The 23,225-nt window shown below is 38.9% G+C and overlaps 2 protein-coding genes and 1 long non-coding RNA gene across 8 annotated transcripts in view; 2 read left to right on the forward strand and 1 right to left on the reverse strand.

Annotated features, from left to right (window-relative positions):
* The window catches only part of Mrpl57 (mitochondrial ribosomal protein L57), a 14,614-nt gene extending 10,139 nt beyond the window's left edge, over positions 1–4,475 (forward strand). The window contains exon 2 of the mRNA XM_031362701.1: positions 2,417–4,475. Coding sequence (XP_031218561.1) covers positions 2,417–2,554 — 138 coding nt within the window. The 3' untranslated portion in view covers positions 2,555–4,475. The remainder of the gene's footprint in view (positions 1–2,416) is intronic.
* The window catches only part of Zdhhc20 (zinc finger DHHC-type palmitoyltransferase 20), a 58,851-nt gene continuing 36,436 nt past the window's right edge, over positions 811–23,225 (reverse strand). Inside the window, exons 6-14 of one of the 6 annotated variants that reach the window (XM_031362688.1) lie at positions 23,133–23,165; positions 22,320–22,440; positions 16,569–16,604; positions 13,983–14,124; positions 10,391–10,517; positions 8,139–8,228; positions 6,719–6,834; positions 5,430–5,506; positions 811–4,495 (exon numbers count right to left, since the gene is read on the reverse strand). In XM_031362688.1, the coding sequence (XP_031218548.1) occupies positions 5,469–5,506; positions 6,719–6,834; positions 8,139–8,228; positions 10,391–10,517; positions 13,983–14,124; positions 16,569–16,604; positions 22,320–22,440; positions 23,133–23,165 (703 nt within the window). In that variant the 3' untranslated portion in view covers positions 811–4,495; positions 5,430–5,468. Of the gene's footprint in view, positions 4,496–5,429; positions 5,507–6,718; positions 6,835–7,181; positions 7,227–8,138; positions 8,229–10,390; positions 10,518–13,982; positions 14,125–16,568; positions 16,605–22,319; positions 22,441–23,132; positions 23,166–23,225 lie in introns of those variants that run through there. The other 5 variants (XM_031362689.1, XM_031362690.1, XM_031362692.1 and 2 more) reach the window with 5 other exon arrangements.
* On the forward strand, positions 5,823–8,020 carry LOC116085263. Its single transcript, XR_004116469.1, has 3 exons — positions 5,823–5,902; positions 6,045–6,132; positions 7,842–8,020. It is a non-coding gene; the product is annotated as an uncharacterized LOC116085263 (long non-coding RNA).

Consider the following 23,225-nt stretch of genomic DNA (forward strand, 5'->3'; position numbering starts at 1 on the left):
CTTCGAGTTCCCCGTTCGTGGAGCTCCCACGGGATGAAGTGAAGCTGTGGGCCGGCTTCCTTCAATTAGGTTCAACTCATGGACATCCTCCTGCCTGTGTATGGTGTTGGCATTATAGTTTTGCACCACCAAAACTGGCCTGAGACAGTGTACTTATTGCACCAGAGAAAGTGTTCATCTATGTGATCCTCTCTATTGGTTCATACAGATCCTCTTGAAGGTGTTCATCTAAGTGATTCTATTGGTTCATACAGGTTCTCTTGAAGGTGTTTATCTATGTGATTCTCTCTTGGTTCATACAGGTCCTCTTGAGATTTTAATGATTAAGACAATGTCTATTACTCAGTAATTTAACAAACATATCTGGCAGTATGCATGACCCTAAAGTGCCTTGTAAAAAACTATCCAGTAAAAGCCCAGTTAAACCTTTTAGGTTCTGAATAAAAATATGTAAACTACAATTTAACTGTCTTTCTTAGAATTTCCAGAAATTACTAAGCTCTGCAACTAAGATAGCAGTTCTCAACCTGGAGGTCATGACCCTTTATAGAGGTTGTCTAAGACCATGAAAAAACAGATATTTATGTTACAATTCATAACAATAGCAAAATTAGTTGTGAAGTAGCAACAAAAATAATTTTATGGTTGGGGGTCACCACAACACGATAAACTAAAGGATCACAGCATTAGGAAGGCTGAGAACCACTGAACTAAACAATACCTTTAACAGATTTTCATGCGGATCAAAATGACAATTATCTTCTCATTTGACAAATATAATGGCAACAAAACCATTAAAAAACAAGACAATATCTTTATCTGTTTATTAATAATTATGGTTTCTGAAAAAAAAGTTGTAAAATGCACACATTGTAAGAGGTTAGGCCATCCAAAATACAGAGCAAAGAGTCATTGGTCATGGTCCAGGTTCACATAATGAGAAATAAATAGAAGGCTATGCTACTGATAAGACAACTAAGGTAAACTATATTTCAAACTTGTTTATAGAAAAGCATATTAAATATCACCTTAAATAGTATCCATCTTTTCTTTTAAATGGGCATAGGCTTGTCTGTAATCATGTACAAATATAATAAACTAACATCTCTCTTAGCTCCTTAATACAAATACAATTCCTTGCTTTATGTAACTCAAGAAAATAATATAGCATGAAGTCATTAGAAAAATATGGACCTTTCTGAATCTCTATTGTATTTTAAATTTGAATTTAAAAATACAGCTTAGATCATATGAAACATGAATTTCAGACTTACATCTTATTTGTACTTTTACATGTTCTTATTAGTTTGACTGAAATGCAAAAATATGATTTCTTAATGTCAGTTAAAAATACTTATCCACACTAGAAGTACTACTTTACAGAACAAGATGTAAGCGAAGCGTAGTTTTGAGTTACTGCCTATCCAATGCCGCAAATACGCAGGCTCTAACACTAAGCCTGTAACACAGTTTTGCTTCAGAGATAACTGGAGATCTCCTGACTCATTTCAAGCATTCCTGTAAACAGTCCAAATTTGCTTTCTGTAAGAATTAAAAATTCAAGTAAAGACCATATATTTAAGCTAACTTGTTAGGCTTTTAACACATTGAATTTTAACTACTATGTAAAAAGTTTTTTAAAAATCATTCTTATATGAAGACAAAACTCAACTTTGTAAACATGTTCATGTCAATAGCTGGTACACTGCAGCTGCTTTGGTTGGCACAGTGACAGTGGTCAGGTGCCGCAGGTACTCAACAGTAAAGTACCTCTGTACCCAGGTAAACCAAGTCTCCTGTCTGATGTTTTTAATGGCAAGGGCAAGACCTGAAATTCAACTCCATTTTCTTCACAAATGTTCAAGTGTTTGAAATTTTGGCAAAGCTTCGTTTCAATGTAGTCCCCCCAGCTGATAGCAGACTCAATGCCAGTTCAAATATGAAACAGCCAGCCTTTCAGATTCCCAGACCACTTGCTGGCCCCTAACGAATGGCTGACTATATCAACAGCTTCAGCCTGGGTTGGGGTGTAGCTCAGTGGTATAGAACTTGCCTAGTATGCAGAAGGCCCTGGGTTTGGTTCCCCAGCACTAAAATGAAACAAAACCAAAACAACAAAAGGCAACTAAATATTTTAGAACGTGGCAAAAAGCTGGCTATAAAGGCTACCAAAGTGGAAAACTAGAAAGGGTTTTACTATGCTAATAAACAGATGATAAGAACTCAGAAATTTAATACTTCTACATAATAGTATGTTAAAGGGGCAAATTATGCCAGGTGCATGCAAATCCCTTTATCTGAATATAGGAACACTGAAATACTAGAATATTTCTGAAAGTAGCATGCAAACTACCAAATTGAGGTTGTATTACTGGTGAGTAATTGATCTTTCTCCTTTCTTGGTTTTCTGACACAGGTTTCATGCAGCACAGGGACTTTTGATGCCGAGAATGAACTAGACCAACTTGATTCAGACTCCCAAGTGCTGAGATGGGCATCGTGCACCAGCATGCCTAGCAGTAACTGCTATCTCTTAATTCATTGTTTTTTTTAGAATGAAAGTTTTAACAATAAAGAGCTGAAATGAAGAGGAATTCATACTACATACAACTTTAAACCATGGTGCCAAAGCTAACTCACTCCTTTGGTCCAAAGGGAAAGATACTTAAGATTCAGAATTAATGCCGTGAATTGGAATTCAATAAACTTCCCAAACTGCAAAGTTAGAACAGCTGCAATCTTGATTTATGCAGGATCAGCATAAATCAGGACAAGAACAAGATGTAAGCGAAGCGTAGTTCAGGAAATCACAGCACTATCTTTAGTATAATGTTTGATATTCAGAGGACTTGAGAGCTACTTGGGGGGTAAATGAAAAGCAAGGTTATTTGCAAACTTCAACACTGGGTAAAGTTGGGATTCCTACAATCTGGCTCATGCAGGATGCCCTCTCCTCCACAATCCTACTGTGCACATAAAGACACTGCATAGCCACAACCTTGATAGCAGCACACATCAGAGACTCTGCTGGTCCACTGCAAGCAATCATTTTGGGCTTGTTTCTTTGATAAACGGTATAAACCAAAAACAGCATCTCTACATTGCCTTTTTACAGACCAGTGGACTAATCTAATTATAGCCATTTCTGTTAAAGCTACTAGATGCTAAAAAAAAATACTATCTTTTAAAAAGAGAGTCTATGTGCACCATAGCGCACATGTAAATTCCAGAAGACAATGAATGTGTGGGAGTTAGTTATCTTCTTCCAGAATGTGACTGATGTCAGGTTGTAGGTCTGAGGACAAGGGTTTATCTACTGAAACATTTCTCCAGCCCAAGACTGGAAATTCGTGTTTTTGTCTTATTTATTTTTTCCTCCTTTGAACTGCATTTTAAGTCACTGTTTACTTGGTTATAGGATTACTGTAAAGTACCACAGTAATTTTTAGACATTGCCTAAACTGAAAGCCTATTTAACAGCATGTTGTAGTTTATATACTTTTAGGGATGAAAATTTGTTAAGTTGTTTATAATATTCCTTCTATCACTCTCTTTTTTTAGCCACGCCTACCTATTCATGTATGTGTTAGGTCTTTGGATAGCACATGAATCTCTGCTTCCCTGCCCATAAAAAACTCCCCTAAAAACTCAACAAATAGTAATTAAAAAGCAGAGAATACCAAACTGTTTTTGTTTCCTACCATGTTTCCTTTGAGCCTTGGGCTCACAATACACCACATGGTTGTATTATTCTGTGTTTTGGATACGGTCCCTATGTAACCAATGCTAGACTCAAATTCACAGCAATCTTACCTCAGCCTTCTGAGTGCTGGGATTATAGGCATGTGCCATTTGGCTTTTAAAAGTACTAATTAGAAGTATTAATGCTTCTAACTAAACCTTCACTGAATTATATTAGTATCTTCAATGTTCTAAATGATTATATTTAGGTATCTGAATCCTTCTGAGTGTTATTTTATAGCCAATAATTAAAAAATCTTTATTAAAATGTTGAAAAGTATAAAACAGTAATTATAAATTAGTAAACATCTAATAAAAAAAGCAGTTTTCTTTTCCTTATACAGCACAAGAATCACTGATTTGTGTATCATTTTTAGCCTCTGTTTTCCCTAGGTATACTTCACCACAACTTTTTAGTTTGTGTTTTTGGGGTGAAATTTATGTGGATACTAAGAAATAATGCTAATGTTGTAACTCAGATGTTAAAAATACATATGGCATGTTAACATGTGATGATAGCATTGTAAAACAGGTGTTATTTCCAAAAGAAAATTAAGTCACTTTTGAGCTGTGAGGCAATGTCACATAAATTAAGGCATCTTTCTGCTCTGTAGTGCTTCTGTGGATCCATCAAACTGTACAAACACTTCCTTTTAAAAAATATATATCTTCTGTTATACTTCAATTGCTTCATTCCATCCATCATTTTCTTGCAAATAAAATTGAAAATAGTCCAAAATGTGTTTTTATATACCTACAAAAAACCAGAAATTGAATTATTAGTTGAAAGCCACTTTTTCTATTTTCTTAGATATTTAATAAATGGTCCTGTGGATAAACAAGTTAGGAATCAAATTCTCGAGTTCTACTACAATAATACAGCTCCTGTTAGCAGTGGAGGAAGAAACAATCATGTTTTCTACTTGCACTCAGAGTACCCTGCCTACTTGCTTGGACAACTCACATTGGCCTACTGCTACACAAATTTTAGTTGGGGGATTCTCTGACTATACAAGCAATACAGATACAGGAAGCACTGGTTGGGAACTTTTGTTCCACGTGTCTGGGATGGATGGGAGTGTGCTCAATATGCAGACCCTACAAGCAAGCTTGTCTTCATAATGTAGCCTATTCTGCCAGATGTGAGATTTGGAACCCCTGCCTCTGGAGCCTGGATCTCACTCTGTCCTTGGCCTTGAGCCCTGTCTCTATCATTGCATAGGTTCTGAGCCCTTGTCAAAGACCTGACCTCACGATAAGCCTAGAGTGGAGGATGCAGATGTTTCATTTGGCAGACCAGAGATGAGATTCTCTGGGAAAAATAAAGGTAGCTAGAAAGGCAGAGGATACTTAGTATGTATTGCTCTGGGCCATGGGTTTGAGACAATGCCATCATCAATAAACCCAGAAGCCTGTTGTCAGTCTTTAATCAATCTTCACTTAAGCAAATGTCTTGAAATAAGAGCAAACCACTCTTCTTCAATATCAATTAGTCCACCAACAAATTGTTAGTAACACTGTGTTAGAAGTAGTAAGGAAAATGAGATTCTGGCAGAGTCATATTTGGAGTCACAGGACAGAACTGCTTGATTTGGGTGACATAGTTGAAAAAAATTACAAATGGTTTTGAGATGAAATATGCAAATAATCTACATTTGCCGAAGGAAATTACCTTTATATTGTCTTACCTTGCACTCATCAAATGGTTAGTTATGAACAAGCAGTACTCAATTTTCTATTTCCACTGTAACATGGTTATTTGTCCCTGTAAACATATAATTAATTATAAGACAAAAGAAAATATTAAGTTTCTAGCTAAATGCTGAAGCTCATTAAAGAGGTAAAACATAGGTGTGAGTGCAGCACAGCGTGTTAGAGCTCGTTAGGTTTTCTTATGCTTGCTGTGTGAACATGGCCACCATGTTCAGGATGTTAAGCAGTTGTAATTAAGAAGTCCATGAAACACCTCTCTCCATTACCTTACCTAGGACCTGACTAATCTTAAAGAACCTATAACACTCATTAACAGATTCCCTTTAGTTATTTAGATGATGTTTTGACACTAGGTTCTCCCTTTGTGGGCCAGGTTGGTCTCGAATCCATGGAAATCCTTCAGCTCAGCTTTTGACTACTGGGATACAAAGGTGTGCCATCAAGATTGGTAAGGAAAAAGTTCTAAATGCTTCTCGAAGCTCTACTGAGTCCCTGCCCTCTGCACAAGGATCAAAGGCATTCAGACAGTTCAAAGGATACTTCTGGAGTCACTGTGAACTGATCTGAGTATCTCAAACTGTTCCCTATAGTGCAAGCAGATTACTGACAGCCATATAATCACTGGAATCAAGAAGCACCTGAGATAGCCTGAGACAGGATTTGGACTTGTGATGGGAGGTAAGTGGTCAGATGATACTGCGAACCCAGTTCTGACCAGAAATTCCGCTTAGTCTGAACTGGCGTTCTACACTGCATTCACACTTCACAAATTGAGTCACTAAGAAAGGCTAAAGCCTTGTCCACAATATTCTTTAAAGACTACAAAGCTTCCCACATTCTTAGGAAAGGTTTCACAAGGAGTCTAAGCTTGTGTAGAAGTGGTGATCCTCTTGCCTCAGCTTCCCAAGGACTAGAATTATAGGCTTGTGCCATCACATCCAGTTGAGTACAATGCTTTTCAAAAATTGTTTTCAACTAAGTATATATTGGAACACTAAAAGAAAAAGTTCTTAAAATGTTATTCAGATTAGCCAATGCCAAACTAACTTTCTATATATACTGTTACAGAAGTGTGTGGCTGGGAACCAGCCCAGCTGAACAGAAAGCAGAGTACAATTAGGCCCGCACCTTCCTAACAAACCATCTCAGGCATGCAGTTTATGAGTTTCCTAAGTTTTATTGTCTCAAAGATCACATCATTTTAGTTTTCTACTGTATTTGTTTAATCTGGTGATTTAACAGTGAATCAAATGAGACTTATTACCTGATTTGGTGACTCCTTCTTCAGCTCCATTCTCTAGCCACTGAGATTCACTGTCTAACAAACGGTTTTTTGATTCACTAAGTGGTTTGATAGGAAAAGGTTGATTTGAGCCAATACTGAAAAAGGAGCAGACAATTTAGTGAATAGCTTAATGCTCAATTAAGGATACTTAATAATTAATAAGCAGCAAATTAGTATTCCTTCTCTGAAATATGTGAGGGCCACTCATGAGATCTTAGCATTCTGAAAAGGCTCTCTCCAGGAAAAAATGCCCACAACCCCCACCCCAGTGCAATGGCTCTCTAGGCCCAACAGTGTATATTCCAGCACTGCCAAAGAAACCAGTTAGACTGAGACACAGCTTCAGAGGCTGGTGGGAAGGGCTTGTAACACTTGTTAATGGGAGCTGTAGGAGCACAAGGACAGGTGAAGAACTATGTCTGTGGCCCGTACAACAAGTTACCTGTCATCTCCCAAGTTTTCTGCTTTCTACCTCTGCAGTTTAGATCTAAGGGGAAAAAATGATTCAGTGATTTATCGTAGACTTATTTTTCTAACTAAGAACCAGGGAAGAAGGGGATGGAGGAAGGAAGGGAGGAAAGGCATTGCCAGGCGAGTATGGGACAGACTGCTGGTGTTTTATACACTATTTCCACCTCTCAGAAACCCAAGGAAAGGAAGCAGCTCTCATCATCCTTGGTTTCCAGAGTTAAAAACAGACTTGAGTGACTCAGAGCCACAGTGAATGCTGGAGCTAACGGGCTGAAGGCTTTGGTGCAGCGTTAGGCCTGCCTGCTGATGGAAGCATCCTATGGAGCTTTAAAGTTCTCTTCCTCCTTTCATTTTTTTTTTTGAAAAATGAATTTATGTTGAATTTGTGTTGAAATATGAATTTATGAATCAATTTTCTTGATGTACAACTATGTTAGGAAATTTCCTTTGAGTAAGAAAACATTTGTACTTTCAAAATTCCCATTAGTTATTTTGATGTTGTAATTAAAATCTAGTTATCAAAATTAATGGTTATTAGAATAATGGCAGTGGTTGTTAACATTTTCTTTTAAAAATTTCAACTTGGTATAAGCCAATATAATCAAGTCTTAAAGGGAATCTTGCTTCTTAGGATGAAGACACCATGTACTTACTGCTCCTGGTTTCCCAGATACTAAGCTGCACGATACTGTCCTGACCTGACTACTAACATGCTCTGCTCCACTTGTGTTCCCGGTGTACAGCTTTATACTAAGAATATCAGGCACTTAACTCATATCAGTCCTCCATTAAAAAAAGAATGTCAATAGATTTTTTTTTTCTTTTTCTGTCTGCTTCCTGGAGTACTACTGTGTGTGTATGAATCATTCATGTACAACACAGACATCAGATTGTTGTAGAGTGAATACTGAAAATCTTACAAACACACCTCCTGACGTATTCACTCTGGTTTGCAACAGAAGCTTGTTCTGGGTCCATCCCCACAAGGCGAGCTGGGAAACTGCAACCATCACCCAAACTGTACAATGAGAAACAGTAATTATCTTGGTACTCACTTAACAACAAAGGTCCAGCTTAAGATTTGCATGATAGAAATAAATTACTAAGCTGGGCAGTGGTGGCACATGCCTTTAATCCCAGCGCTTGGGAGGCAGAGGCAGGAGGATTTCTGAGTTCGAGGCCAGCCTGGTCTGCAGAGTAAGTTCCAGAACAGCCAGGGTTACACAGAGAAACCCTGTCTCCAAAAACCAAAGGGGAAAAGACATTTACTAAAACATATGAAGTCAGAGATCAAGTCCCAAGATTTCTAAGTTTAGAAGTTACTACTTGAAGACAACCTTTTCTCTTATAACTCACATGTACTTAGAAACAGTGTCCTCAGTGTTGATTAAGATCACAATGTGGGCTGGTTAAGAGCACTGGCTGCTCCTCTTCAGCACCTGGTTCAATTCTTAGCACCCACATGGCAACTTACAACTATAGCAAACTCCAGTTGTAGGGGATCTGATACCATTTTATGATCCCCATAGACACCAGGAACACACATGGCACATACATACACACACATACAAAGTCAGAAGATATTTGACAACAAAAAAGAGAACCTACTCCAATTATAAATTCACTAATCAGAGAACATATACTAATAATCAGATAGTATGTCATTCAACAGGAGTAGAAAACTCTTCATTAAAAACATGAAACAAACCCAGGCAGTGGTGGCACACTCCTTTGATCCCAGCACTTGGGAGGCAGAGGCAGGCAGATTTCTGAGTTTGAGGCCAGCCTGGTCTACAGAGTGAATTCCAGGACAGCCAGGGCTATACAGAGAAACACTGTCTTGAAAAACCAACCAAACAAAAAAAATTTCATCACAATCACTTTGTGATTAACAAAGTCTTAAAAGTATCTGAAGAAGGCATATGAAGTAAAAAAAATAAGATGATTATATCCGTCAGCAGAAAGGCAAGCCAGAAGACAGGGAAGCAGCTCTAGAGGTCTACACCAAATAAAAAAGAAAAATGAAGGCAAGCAAACCAGTTTCAGATAGAAAATGGTAATTTAACTGAAGAAAAGCTCCTACGACTCCCCTGACCTTTTTTGTTTGTTTTTTTTGTTTGTTTGTTTGTTTGCTTTTCAAGAAAGGGTTTCTCTGTATAGGCCTGGCTGTCCTTGAACTCGCTTTGTAGACATGTGCCACCACTGCTCAGCCCCTGACCTCCTTTTGAGACAGGGTCTGACTATATGATTAGATAACCCAGACTGGAGTCAAACTCACGATGATCCTCCTGCAGTGTGAGCCTCTACCCAGCACACCTACAGATCTCAGAGTTAGGATCAGGGTTAGTACATGTATCAATCATTTACACCTCAAGTAAAACCCATGTGTTTATTTTAGGAAAACAGAGCTATGTTGGATGTGTTGGGACATGCCTTTCCACTAGCCCTCTGGAGGCAAACAGTATATCTTTGTGAATTCCAGGCCAGCCTGGGCAACATAGTGAGACTCTTGTCTCATATCAAAAACAAAAAAAGGGTCTGGAGAGATGGCTCTGTGGTTAAGAGCACTCTTCCAGAGGTCCTGAGTTCAATTCCCAGCAACCACATAGTGGCTCACAACCACCTATATTGAGATCTGGTGCCCTCTTCTGGCATGCAGGTGTACTCCTCTACATAAAACAAATCTTTAAAAAAGAGAGAGAGAACATACATACTTTATTTCTGTCCTATAATCTATGAAAATATTTTTTATGTTCCTAAAAGTGATTTAATTTCATTTTGAAGATCTTTTTAAAGTTATTTTTATTTTTCTACTCTCCATTCAAATGTATACTTACTGTACCTAATTTTTTAAAAAGCAAATATGTATTTTATATATATTTAAGATATTTAGCCAAAGGCAGAGGCTACCACTGACCCCTACATTTTTTTCTTTTTTTAATTAGAGATTTTCTTTATTTACATTTCAAATGATATCTCCTTTCCTGGTTTCTACTCCAAAAAACCCGTTCCCTCCCCCGGCCCCCTGCTCACCAACCTACCCTCTCCTGCTTCCTGGCCCTGGCATTCCCCTACACTGGGGCATAGAACCTTCACAGGACCAAGGGCCTCTCCTCCCATTGATGACTGACTAGGCCATCCTCTGCTACATATGAAGGACCCCTACATTTTGTAACTTACCTTGAAAATATTGGAACTAGCCAGTACTTCTTTTCATCACCAAAGACTTGTCTCCAATTTTTACTCCATCCAAGAGAGAAACCATTTCCATCTATTCCATAAGAAAACATAGGTGCACGAAATGATTCTGTTTACAAAAAGAAAAAACAAACCTCAATCTTGTATACATACATGAATAAATCTTGTGTATTTAAAACTTAGGAAGGAAATAAGAAATATTAATTTTTTTGCCAATGTTTTTGACATAGGCAGCTATAAACATAATGGTAACAGGAGATAACAAGGAATGATAAGCATCCGAGATGACAAATGTCCTGATTATCCTGATTTGATTGTTACATTCTAGATATTTCAGCATATACACAATTATGTTAATTAAAATAAAATCTACTTTTAAAAAGATAAATTTGACTTACTTGATGAAAATGTATTTTAATTTCAACCCTCCAAAATTAAAGGCCCAAATAATTACCTAATATTACATGTATTTGTTTATAAATAAGTCAATCAATCAATAACCAGCGTCTCTCTGTGTAGCTCTGGCTGTCTTGGAACCCACTATGGAGACCAAACTGGCCTTGAACCTACAAAAACGCACCTGGTTCTGCCTCCCAAGTGCTGAGATTAAAGGTATGGGCTGCCATACCCGCCAGATACTGTCTGGAAAAAAGCAGTACTTGAACATGATACTTTTCATTTATTCTATTCTGTAGTGCTAGCAATTGACCCCTTGCACACATGCTAAGTCAAGTGCTCTCCCATTGAGCTAGATAAAGATATTTTACTTCACTTGATTTATTGTATTATTTCAATTTATTTTTAAGGTACTGGAACTTGTTGACTTCTTTTTTTAACCTATTCACTTTACATACCACTCACTGCCCCCCTCCCAGTCACCTCCTCCCACAATTCTTTCTTCCCTTGGACTCTGAGGGGTGGGGGAGGGTTGGATATCTCCCCCACTCTGGCATTTCAAATGTCTATAATCTGGGCGCTTCCTCTCTGAGGCCAGGCAAGGCCACCCAGATAGAAGAACATATCCCACGTGCAGGCAACAGCATCTGGGATAGCCCCCATTCCAGTTCAATTATTCAGGACCCACATGAAGCCCAAGCTGCACATCTGCTACATATGATCTGGGAAGCCTAGGTCCAACCCATCTATGTTCTTTGGTTGGTAGTTCAGACTCTCAGAGACCCAAAGGCCTAGGCTAGTTGATTCTGTTGGTCTTCCTGTGGATTTCCTATCCTCTTTGAGGCCACAATCCTTCCCCCTATTTTCCATAAGAGTCCCCAAGCTCCATCTACTGTTTGGCTGTGGGTGTCTGTATCTGTCTGAGTCAGCTGCTGAGTGGAGCCTCTCAAAGGACAGCATGCTCTGTCAGTTTGGTTCAGAAGTCTGATGGAGGTGCAGGAAAGGCAGCGGGAGAATGGGAATGTGTTCATTCTTTATTGGTGAACTTCCTACATATTCCTGACAACATAGGTACTGGGATCCAAACAAAAAATTAGGTAGAATTTCTACAAATCTAGTCTAGCTAAACCTACATTTACTAAGCACTGAGAATCCTGTGCCCTTTTGAGTACAGAAGAAAAGGCAGCTATCTTGTAGGACACAGGCTGTGTGTCCTGGGCTAAGGGTAGGATAGCTGAGGATGGGAGGAATGGAGCTCAAAATGCTTGGACAATGGGACAAAAGAGGGAGCTTTAGTGTAAACAGATCCAGAGTGAGGTCTAGGCAAATACTGGTATCACAAGAAAACTTATACTTTATTTTTTAAGCCAAAGTCCTTCAGCATCTTATGGGCTGACAGGATGGAACCAGACTGACAGTATAGAAAAGCAAATAAAAGCAGAGGCTACCTAGAGGAAAAGACAGAGTCTCAGGCAGAGTTCTAAGCTAAATCTTGCAAGCAGGCTGACACTCATGGGTGGGAAAGGAGACATGTATAGAAGACAAAAAAGGTGAGAAGATGGGAGATTGCTTTTCTCAACATTTTCCTCTGAAGGACTCAAAATAGTAAGAATAGAATGGAGAAAATCAGGGCTAGGTGTGGTGGCACACACCTTTAGTTCCAGCACTTGGGAGACAGAGGCAGGTGGATCTCTGATTTTCAAGCCAGCCTGGTCTACAGAGCAAGTTCCAGGACAGTGAGGGCTATAAAGAGAAACCCAGTCTTGAAAAACCAATCCTACCTCTTCCCCCACCAAAGAAAATCTAGATTAATAAGGAAAACAGCTGAGGAGGCCAACTGACCTTACCACCACTATTTCCACCCTCAGTGAGGTCTTATCCTTTTTTTGTTTGTTTGTTTCTGACAGTCTTAGGCTGGCCTTGATCTCACTGTGGCTGAACTAGACTATACAAAAATATCAGATTATATTACATTGGATTAGAATTAATGATACTCTTTGAAACAGTGCTTATTTCTATAATTTTGGAAGTATATGCACACAGGCTAACTCATGACATAAACTGGTTTCTCTCTCTTTCTCTCTCTCTCTCTCTCTCTCTCTCTCTCTCTCTCTCTCTCTCTCTCTCTCTCTCTCTCTCTCTCTCTCTCTCTCTCACACACACACACACACACACACACACACAAACACACAGGTCGCTGAACATATGTGGAGGTCAGAGGATAATTTGTGGGAGTTGCTTCTCTTTTCCTCTATCATGTGGGTTCTTCAGACTGAATTCAGATCATCATCAGGCCAAGCACCTTTACCTATCAGCCATCACTCCAACTTTGTAGTTTTATTTTAAAAATTAGAAAAAATGGAAAAGAAAAAAGGCAGTAACAAAAATACAGTGCACCTAATTTCACTGAAAAATGAAACAAAAATGGAAGACATGTATAGTGGCTTCAATGAAAATGGCCCCCACAGCCTCATAGGGTATGACACTGTTGGAAGTGTGGTCTTGGGGAAAGCTTGTCATAGAGGGCAGGCTTTAAGGGTCCAGAAGCTCAGAGTAGGCCCAGTGTCACTCACTCTCTTTTCCAATCGAGGCATAGAATTCTCAGCTATGTCTGCCTACATGCCACCATGCTTCCTGCTAAAACAATAGTGAACTAATCTTCTGAAACTGGAAGCTAGCCCCAATTTCACGTTTTCCTTTATAAAAGTTGCTGTGGTTATGGTGTCTCTTCATAGCAATGGAAACTCTAAGTTAACATTTCCTAAGTATTAACTTTTAGAACATATGCCAGTCAGGCTGTGTGCCTGTGGGGGTCAAGAATACACACGAATATGCTGCTCTGTCTTAGCAAGAAGATAAACTGAAGGATTTAAAATGGTTTGGGTCTGAGAGTGAACTACCTTAAAGCATGAGAATCCATATATCATTCAGAATAATAGCTTTTATTTTAATGTATAGATGATAAATTTTGCTATATAATACATTACTGAAGGCACATACATACAGTCACTCCTGCAATTCTCTTTAACACCAGTCTTACACACCCACTGTACCCAACATGGTCAAATTTAAACATATAGTTACTCTTCATCTCTTTATCACCTATTATAATCTTTCTATACATTTCACATTCATTTGTGGTCACTTTTTTAAAAGACATATATTTTAGTCTACTTACCTATTGTTGTTCTATTTTTTCCAACCAGCCAGCAATGGTAGCTAAATAGTGAGAGCACACTGACAAAGAACATTGCAGACACAAAGAAAAGGAACAGTACGTGGAACTTTGCGCTGGGGAATTGTAAAACCGTTGGTTCATTCTAGGAAAGAAGAAAGAAGGGTTAATTGTAAGGATACTGAATCTCTAAAATGCAACTTATTCTGGTTCTTCATAAAGACTGAATCTGCCAAAAAAAGGTCATACATGAAGAGTAATAAAATATGACCATGTTTTTTTCTGAAGCAATGACTACAGAAGCAAACCATGGGTTCATCATAGCAGGCCGAGCCCATAAACACTCTAGTAATTTATAAACTGTCACTAGGGGCTGGAGAGACAGCTCAGAGTTAAGAGCACTGATTGTTCTTCCCAGCACCACATGGCATCTTACCACTGTCTGCAACTCCAGTCCTAGGAGATCCAACACCCTCTTCTGACCTCTGGGGGCACCAGGCATGTACTACGTGGTACACAGATATAAAGGCAGGCAAATATCCACCCATACACATAATAAATAAATAAATTAATTAATTAATTAAAGTCATTAAACATCTAAAAATCTAGTAATTCAGCCATAAAATGAGAAGATGGACTCTTCTCCCTAGCAATTTTCTTTGACACCCTTTATACATATTCAGGTTTTCTTCAACATCCAGAGGAACATGGGTACTTCCATTGGCTTAGCTATATATGCCCTAAAAACAAATGGAATGTGCTATATTCAGTTCTACTTGTTTGCATCTCTCCTCCAAGCTGCCTGTGGTCTTAGATGTGCTGATGCCCACCTTCTCATCTTTGTTCTTTTTCTTGGGAGTCTTTGTAGGTAATTGCCATTTGTAAGAGTTGCCATAGGTATTGAAAAATGAACAGTTCCTGTCATTCCTTCTTACAGAAATATGGCTAGGAAGAAGTCTTTGAATATTTGCTCTTAAAATAAAACCATAAAGGGGCTGGAGGTGTAGTTCAGTCAGAAAAATACTTGCCTAGTATGCATGGAGCCTAGGTTCAGTCCCTAGCATGACAGGAAACTAGATATGGTAGTACATTCCTGTAATTCCAGTATTCAAGAATAAGCAGGAGGACCAGAAGTTCAAGGTCATCTATGACTGTACAGTAAATTCAAGGTTATCTTGGGACACATGAGACTGTCTCAAAACTGTACAGGCAGGTCTCCTAGGCTTTCACAACAGGCTGCCCTACTTAATTTAAGAGTATTTAATGGGCTGGGTATGGTAGCACATACCTTTAATGCCAGCACTTGGGAGGCAGAGGCAGGACAACCTCAGTGAGTTTGAGGCACATTGGAATGTATCTTGATTTACATACTAGGATAGCCAGGATTTCATGGAGAAAGACCCTACCTCAAAAAGGGGTTGGGGTTGAGGGGAACAACAACAGCTGGAGAGATGGTTCAGCGGTTAAGAGCTTTGACCATGCTCTTCCAGAGATCCCGAGTTCAATTCCCAGCAACCACATGGTGGCTCACAACCATTTGTAATGGGATCTGACGCCGTCTTCTGGTATGTCGAAGAAAGCAATGGTGTACTCATATACATAAAATAAATAAATCAAAAGAGCTCTGGCTGCTCTTCCAGAGGTTCCCAGCACCTACCTCAATGGCTCACAACTACTTACAACTCTAGCTCAAAAGATGCCTATGACACACACACACACACACACACATGCACGCACGCGCACACACACGCACGCGCGCACGCGCGCACACACACACACACACACACACACACACACACACACACACACACACACACGCATGTTCTTTTTTATTTTTTTAAATTTCTGACCAAAGGGGCAGCAAGAAGGCTCAAGAGGTTAAAATGTGCTTGTTCAAGCCCAACATCCCGAGTTCCATCTCTAGAACCCATGTTTGAAGGAGAACTGACTTCCAAAGTTAACCTCTGATCTCCATATGTGTGCCTGCATGTATGTACATACATTATACACACAACTATAACTTAAAAAAATTTTAATTTAAAACAAAGTGTTTAACAGAGGGGTTAGAGAGCTAGGAGGGTACAGGTGTTTGTTCTGGAAGCACTCACATAAGTAACGGGAATGGCTACACAGCCATGTGAAATGTGGAGAGAGGCAGACAAGGAAAGCTTGCCAGCCAGTGAGCTTCTGGCTCAGTGGGAGGCCCTGTCTCAAGGCACTAAAGTGCAAATGGAAGACATCCAATATGGTCTCCCACATAGGTGAGCACCTGCACACTCATGTGCATGTACCACACACTACACACACCACACACACAGCTTTGACAGACTTAATTGAAAATCTGTTGGTGTGTGTGTGTGTATGTGTGTGTTGGAGATTGAACCTGGAGGCTCAAAAGCAGTACCACTGAACATCATCTCCCCCACAACCTTGCATTATTCTGATATTTATCTCTATTTTCCCCAGAGAAACCACCATACATTTAAAACACAGTAATTAGTCTATCTTGCCAATTGTAGAGCAAATTTTAATTACATACATTCACTCTGTAAAAGATTATGAGAATGTCATGGCAATAATGTGTTTTACCTTTGGGCAATTCTCTGTAGACTTCCTGCGGCAAAGCTTGTGCAAACAAAGACAATGCATTAAGAAAATTAACTTATAAAGTTTTTATCCTGGAAACTAAGCTTTATCAGTTGTGTGCATTTGGAAAGAATATAAGAAGTTGGCCTTTAATTTAGGATCTACATTTTCCCAAAAACTAAAAAAAATACTAGTAAAACCATTTCTCTCTTCAAGCAGTTCTCAGAGTCCCTCTAAACATGCACTTTCCTATCCAATTATACAAGACACTGTGTCTAAAAGAACTAAATCAAAAGTTATCATGTACATCTGTATGTAACTCTGTAACCTCTGGTTTCTTAGTGGTTCCAGAAATGAGACCTAATGACTCGGCAACTTCACTGCTACTGCTTGTCTCAGAAGGATGAACAGTGGCAGCTTCTGACTCAGCCCAGCAGCCAGAAGCTTTTCCAAGTCACAGCATGTCACTCTTTTTCCCACTTTACTGGAGACAGACAGACACGAGATGCACACTCCTTCTAACGCCAGAGATCTCTAAGGTCCCTTTATCATTTAGCCCTACCAGGATCCTGGGCTTCACCTTAGTATCCTTCCTGAGTCTAATTTAGTTATAAAAAGATCCCTGGGAGCTAAGTGGTGGTAGTGCACACTTTTAGTCCCAGCACTTGGGAAGCAGAAGCAGGCAGATTTCTGAGTCTGAGGCCAGCCTGGCCTACAGTGAGTTCCAGATTAGACAAGAATACACAGAGAAAAGGTTCCCTTAGTGTAGCCAAACCACTACAGTGACACCTATAGATTAAAGACTCTTCCTTCAGACATCTACTGGTTCCCTTCTGCCTTGGTTCACATCTTCCCTGCACTGTGAGCCCCATTTTGTCCACTCACTCTGATATGCAATCTACTCCATTTCCAGCGCCAAGGTATGTGAAGGTGGATTGGCTACTTAACCCTGATGTCCAGTTTGTACTGACCGAGAATCCAGAAACTACTACTAATAAAGCCAGCACTGTCTACAGAAGCTTCTCTTTCTAACTTCTCAAAGATGTTTAAAACTTTGCATATTTTGGACACAATGTTTGTGACCTTGAACTTATCTGTATTAGCACTTTCCTGACAGTCCTAAGTCTAAGAAAATACAACTCAAAAACCACTTTTAAGCCAGGCAGTGGTGGCACATGCCTTTAATCCCAGCATTTGGGAGGCAGAGGCAGGCGGATTTCTGAGTTCGAGGCCAGCCTGGTTTACAGAGTGAGTTCCAGGACAGCCAGGGCTATACAGAGAAACCCTGTCTTGAAAAACCAAAAAAAGAAAAAAAAGATCTCATTTTGTTTTTAGAAGCAGGGTCTTACCATGTAGCTCTCTAGCTAGCCTAGAACTTGCAATGGAAACCACATTAGCCTTAAACTCATATTCTTTAAAATAAGAGAAATAGGGGGCTGGAGAGATGGCTCAGCAGTTAAGAGCACTGACTGCTCTTCCAGAGGTCCTGAGTTCAAATCACATGATGGCTCACAACCATCCGTCATGAGATATGATACCCTCTTCTGGTGCATCTGAAGACAGGAACAGTGTGCTTACATATAATAAATAAATAAGTCTTTAAAAAAAGAAATAACTAAGATAGTTCAGTTTTGTTTTACTATTTAAAGTCTAACAAAATTTTTAATTCAGCTTCATCTTAAACTCTTCTAGATTACATCCTTCAACTAATGTAACTCAGACACAAAATCATAAGCAACCATCAAAAGACTATCTACACACAGTCCTGGAGAGGCCCACATCGACACCTTGAGAGCGTGATGTAATTTTCCTGCTCATCTTTCTCTCACCACCAGTGTTTAACTACAAAGCCATGGCTCTCAAACCTTCCTGATGTTGTGACCCTTTAATACAGGCCCTTATATTTATTGTGGTGATCCCCAAACATAAATGTATTTTTGTTGTTACTTCATAACTACAGCTTTGCCTGTGTTATGTATCATAATGTAAATATCTGATATTCAACCCTGTAAAAATCATTTGGCCTCCAAAGGGGTCATGACCTGCAGGTTGAGAACTGCTATTCTAAAGCATATCGTACTGTATCTTCTCTCTACTCTCTGCTCAATAAACGCACTAACTCTGATTTGGAAGTCCATGAGGAAGCACCTTCTGAGGACAGTGCTGGGCTGCATCTCCCTGACTGACACTATTGAGGGACCAAGGCCCCTATGCTCACAATCTATGACTGAGCAGAAACTCATCTAGTTTTTGTTTTTGAGACAAGGCCTCACATATAGCTCCAGTTGTTCTGGAACTCACTCTCTAGACCAGGCTGGCTTCAAACTCAAGAGAGTTCACCTGCTCTGCTTCCTGAGTGCTGGAATTAAAGGTGTGCAGAGTATGACAGATGAAGTTTGCTGAAAGTCTAAAAGCCACACATTTTTAAGGATCTGATTTTAATGAGTGGGTTTTGTGTACACATATGTATGTGAACCGTGATCATGACTATAAATGGATGTGAGCCAGCATTGTAGATATGGAGACTCAAACCTAGGTCCTCTCTCCACAAGAGTAACAAGTGGTCTAAACCACAAGCCATCATCTCTCCAGGCTCCCTCAACTACAGTATTTTAGCAAAAATCTCTAAAATATAAAAGTATTTCCTAGACATAACTGTGTTTCATAACTTGGTGCTATACACTGCTTTTAACTAACAAATGACCTTGAGAAGTACCTGGACTTTGCAATACAGATCTGATCTTAAATTCTAGTTTTCTATGCTATGAGATTAGGTAGCTACCTAATTTCTCCAATTTCAGCTTCTTACTCTGATAACTGTATAACAACAACCCTCTGTACAAACAATGGCTTGGGGCTGGTGAGATGGCTCAGCGGGTAAGAGTACTGACTGCTCTTTTGAAGGTCCTGAGTTCAAATTCCAGCAACCACATGGTGGCTTACAACCACCTGTAATGAGATCTGATGCTCTCTTCTGGTACATCTGAAGACAGCTACAGTGTACTTGTGTATAATAATAAATAAATCTTTGGTCTGGAGCAAGCGGGTTTGACCTGAGCGAGCAGAGGTTCTAAAAATTCAATTCCCAACAACCGCATGAAGGCTTACAACCATCTGTTCAGCTACAGTGTACCCATATACATAAAATAAATAAATCTTTAAAAAAAATAAAGGGGAAACTTTGCAGCAAGAATCAGAGAATGATGAGTATCTTCAAGGAGCCAGTACCATGAAGAAGAGAATGTTAGGGGCATGAACACTGAGGCTGCCTTTCACCTTGGAGATTTTGCTGTGCTGTGTGGCAAAAACTGACTACAGCTTGGGCCCAGGCAAACCTGTCTCAGCCAAACAAGTACAGGTCTGCAGATGCACAGTGCCTCCTGGTAGGAGAAACTGCCAATTTCAGTGCTGCCTAAATTATGAACTTTATTTTTATCGCTGGGGATGTCTATATTTTCCTAAAGAAAGTCTCATCTATACCAAGATCATGAATAAAGATTAGTATCTTTTCTATGGAAACAAAAACCTATCATAAAGGGGCTAGAGAGATGGCTCAGAGGTTAAGGGCACTGACTGCTCTTCCAGAGGTTCTAAGTTCAAATCCCAGCAACCACATGGTGGCTCACAACCATCTGTAATTAGATCTGATGTCCTCTTCTAGCCTACAGATATACATGTAGCCAGAAGACTGTACATATAATAAATAAATCTTAAAAATAAAACTAATCGGAAAAAGTAGACAAAACAAAAATTGAGCTCATAAAAAGATATGGCTATGAGTAATAAACAGTCTTATGCGTGCAGAGCTAACAAAGTTAGGCACTCTGTTCATAAATCACCAGTGCTACACTTAAAGAAAGGAGCACAGAACATGGCATCGGGGCTCAGGCATGGTTAGAACAGGAATGATTTGAGACAAACATCAAGAACAATAAAACCAAAGACATCTCAAAAAAGCTGAGGCAGGAGGACTGCCAGCTTAGGTTACACAGTGAGTTCTAGACTAGATTGGCTAATTTAAGACCATATCACAGACAGACATCTACTGGATGTTTTTCATTTACAACATGTTACATTAATTTAACCTATCACTTCTGTGCAGCTAAGTATTACTCCAGATGTCACAACTGAAAGAGCAACCTAAGCTAACTTCCTCTGGATATTTTACCATTCAGCAAGCATTTACTAAACACCTACTGTGTTGTGTGCCAGGTAACATCCTAGATGTTCTACTGATGAAAAAGACAAAATTTCTTCCCTTCATGGAGTTTAAATTGTAAGAATAAATAGTTATATAGATCTGCCTGCTTCTAGACCTAGGTATCAGAGAACAAACAAGAACTTGGAGATGACATCACTACTGTAGCCTGTCAACCAATGAACTGGTGTAAATTTTGTTCCTGTTACATGAGATAAGCACAGAGAAAAAGAATGGAAAGAACAAGAAGCAGGTTTGAAACGTGCATTTTTATGACAGCTTGATCATGTCTGCCAGCTTAGTAATTACCAACTGAAGGTTGGACACTGGGTTCAGCAATGTGACAGTCAAGACTGAACCTACACTTAATGGGACTGATGACACCAGGGCCTTAAAAATAGATGAAGAATATCCAGATATTTAAAGATTTAATGAAAAGATAGTGTATATATTTTAAAGTTACTTCTAAATTGTATCAATAGCACATAAACATATAAAAATCAAATACCAAGAAAATGTTAATAAAAAACCAGCTGTTCTCCACACTATTTCTAAGATAGAGTTCTTTTCACACTTTTGTAGTTATTTTCGCCTCAAGAATATAAATTTATAACTTAAAAAGGTTTCAACTTGATTATGTATTCTGAATAGATAAGCATTTGCAATGGTACTTAACAGCTCCAAGAAAATGGGAATAAGCATGTCTCTTCTCCTGGCGGTCCCTCTGAGCCGTGGGCACTGTCACCAGCTCTCTAACACTTCCAGAGAGGCCAGGACACTCACAGGTTACTTTCCCTCTGACACCACCACATACTATTGTACTTGTGTATGTCTTGCTCCTGCACACAGCAAATCGCAGAGGTCCCTCCCAGTCCACGTCCTACTACGTGCTTGTTTCTGCATGCTGTCCTCTCACAGTTAAGCCAAACTTGAATCTTTGTTGTTGTTAAAACATTTCATTATTTTCAACTAGTTGCCATTTTTAAAAATTCTGAAGTGATGGGTCTGGAGAGACATTTCAGCTGTTAAGAGCATTGGCTGTTCTTGCAGAGGACCCAGCTTCAGCTCCCAGAACATACATGCCAGCTCACAATCTTCTGTAACTCTAGCTCCAGAGGATCTGACCCCCTGTTCTGGTCTCTGCAGAAACCAGGCACACACGTGGTACACCTATGTATTTGGCAAAACATCCAAATGAACAAAATAAAAATAAATCTTTTTTAAAATTCTGAGGAAAAAAAGTATGTAAGAGGAAGCAAGTATGTGTCTGGGCCCAAGGACATCACTCTGATTGCAAAAGTGCATTGAGTCTTATCAAGCCAAGTGAAAGTACTGACTTCTTTTAAAACAGCTCTTCTGGCAATCTGCATTACAGAGAGATACTTCTAATCTATGTAGTATACGTGTATTTACAAGTACTCATGCAATTTATATGAAGGAAAGTACAGTCCTGTCTGCAACATTATAAAATCTAATCTGATCTACTTATAAAAAGTACTAAGTGACTCTTTCAAATGCATATCTTTTACATATGCTAAAACAGAAAAAAGACTTACCGTCCAAAATTTTATAAAATACTCTAAAACTGTTGCAGCCACAAAAAGGCAATAGAGTAGAGAATACAACAAAAACAGCATGAAGAATTTGTAATTAGTAAATCCCACACAGTTATTCACCCTGGAAGAATACAGAAAGTAACATTAGAAAAATAAGGCAAACCATAAGCACAGAAACAGAAAGCAAAATGGGGTCTTAGGCTTATGGGAGAAAGGTGGGTCTGTCTCATCGAACAGCTCAGTTCTGTGAGATGTGAAGTAGGAATAAACCTGATGTTACTAACCTTATAGAGATGGCTAAGACAGTAAATTAATGTATGCCTTTTAGTCATAAGAAGGAAAAAGAGGACCAGAAAGCTTTACATCATCATTACTTGGCAATAGGTCGAGTGAGAAATAGAAAACAAACAGTATCTTAACTGTGGATATGTTTTAAATTAACATTATATAGATTTTGCAACTCTAATGTTAATTTTTAACATATCAACATCTGTATTATGTATTTATCAAAAGATATTTTTAAAGGAAAAATACAGACCCCTATGTATATATACATGTGTATATATACGCATATTGAGCTCAAATATAAATAATTGAACTGAATCAAATATAGGAATATTAGAGCTGGGTGTATGGTTTTAGTTGTAGAGAGTGCATGCTTAGAATGTGTTGGGACTCTAGAGTTAAAAAATAGCACCATGAGATTAAAAGAAAGGATTACTTAAAAAAAAAAAATCATTCTCAATTTCCTACTTCTGATTCTCAACCCTGACCCCCTTGGTTTAGGCAATTTCCACTATTTTTCATACATACCATGGACAGTGATGATCCATCTTAAGAACACATCTAGGAAGCAAGCATAAGAAAATTCATACAGAAAAATTGTGACTCTAGTTTCTCACTATT

The sequence above is a fragment of the Mastomys coucha genome, unplaced genomic scaffold, assembly GCF_008632895.1.
Source record: "Mastomys coucha isolate ucsf_1 unplaced genomic scaffold, UCSF_Mcou_1 pScaffold9, whole genome shotgun sequence".
In the NCBI taxonomy this organism is placed as follows: Eukaryota; Metazoa; Chordata; class Mammalia; order Rodentia; family Muridae; genus Mastomys; species Mastomys coucha.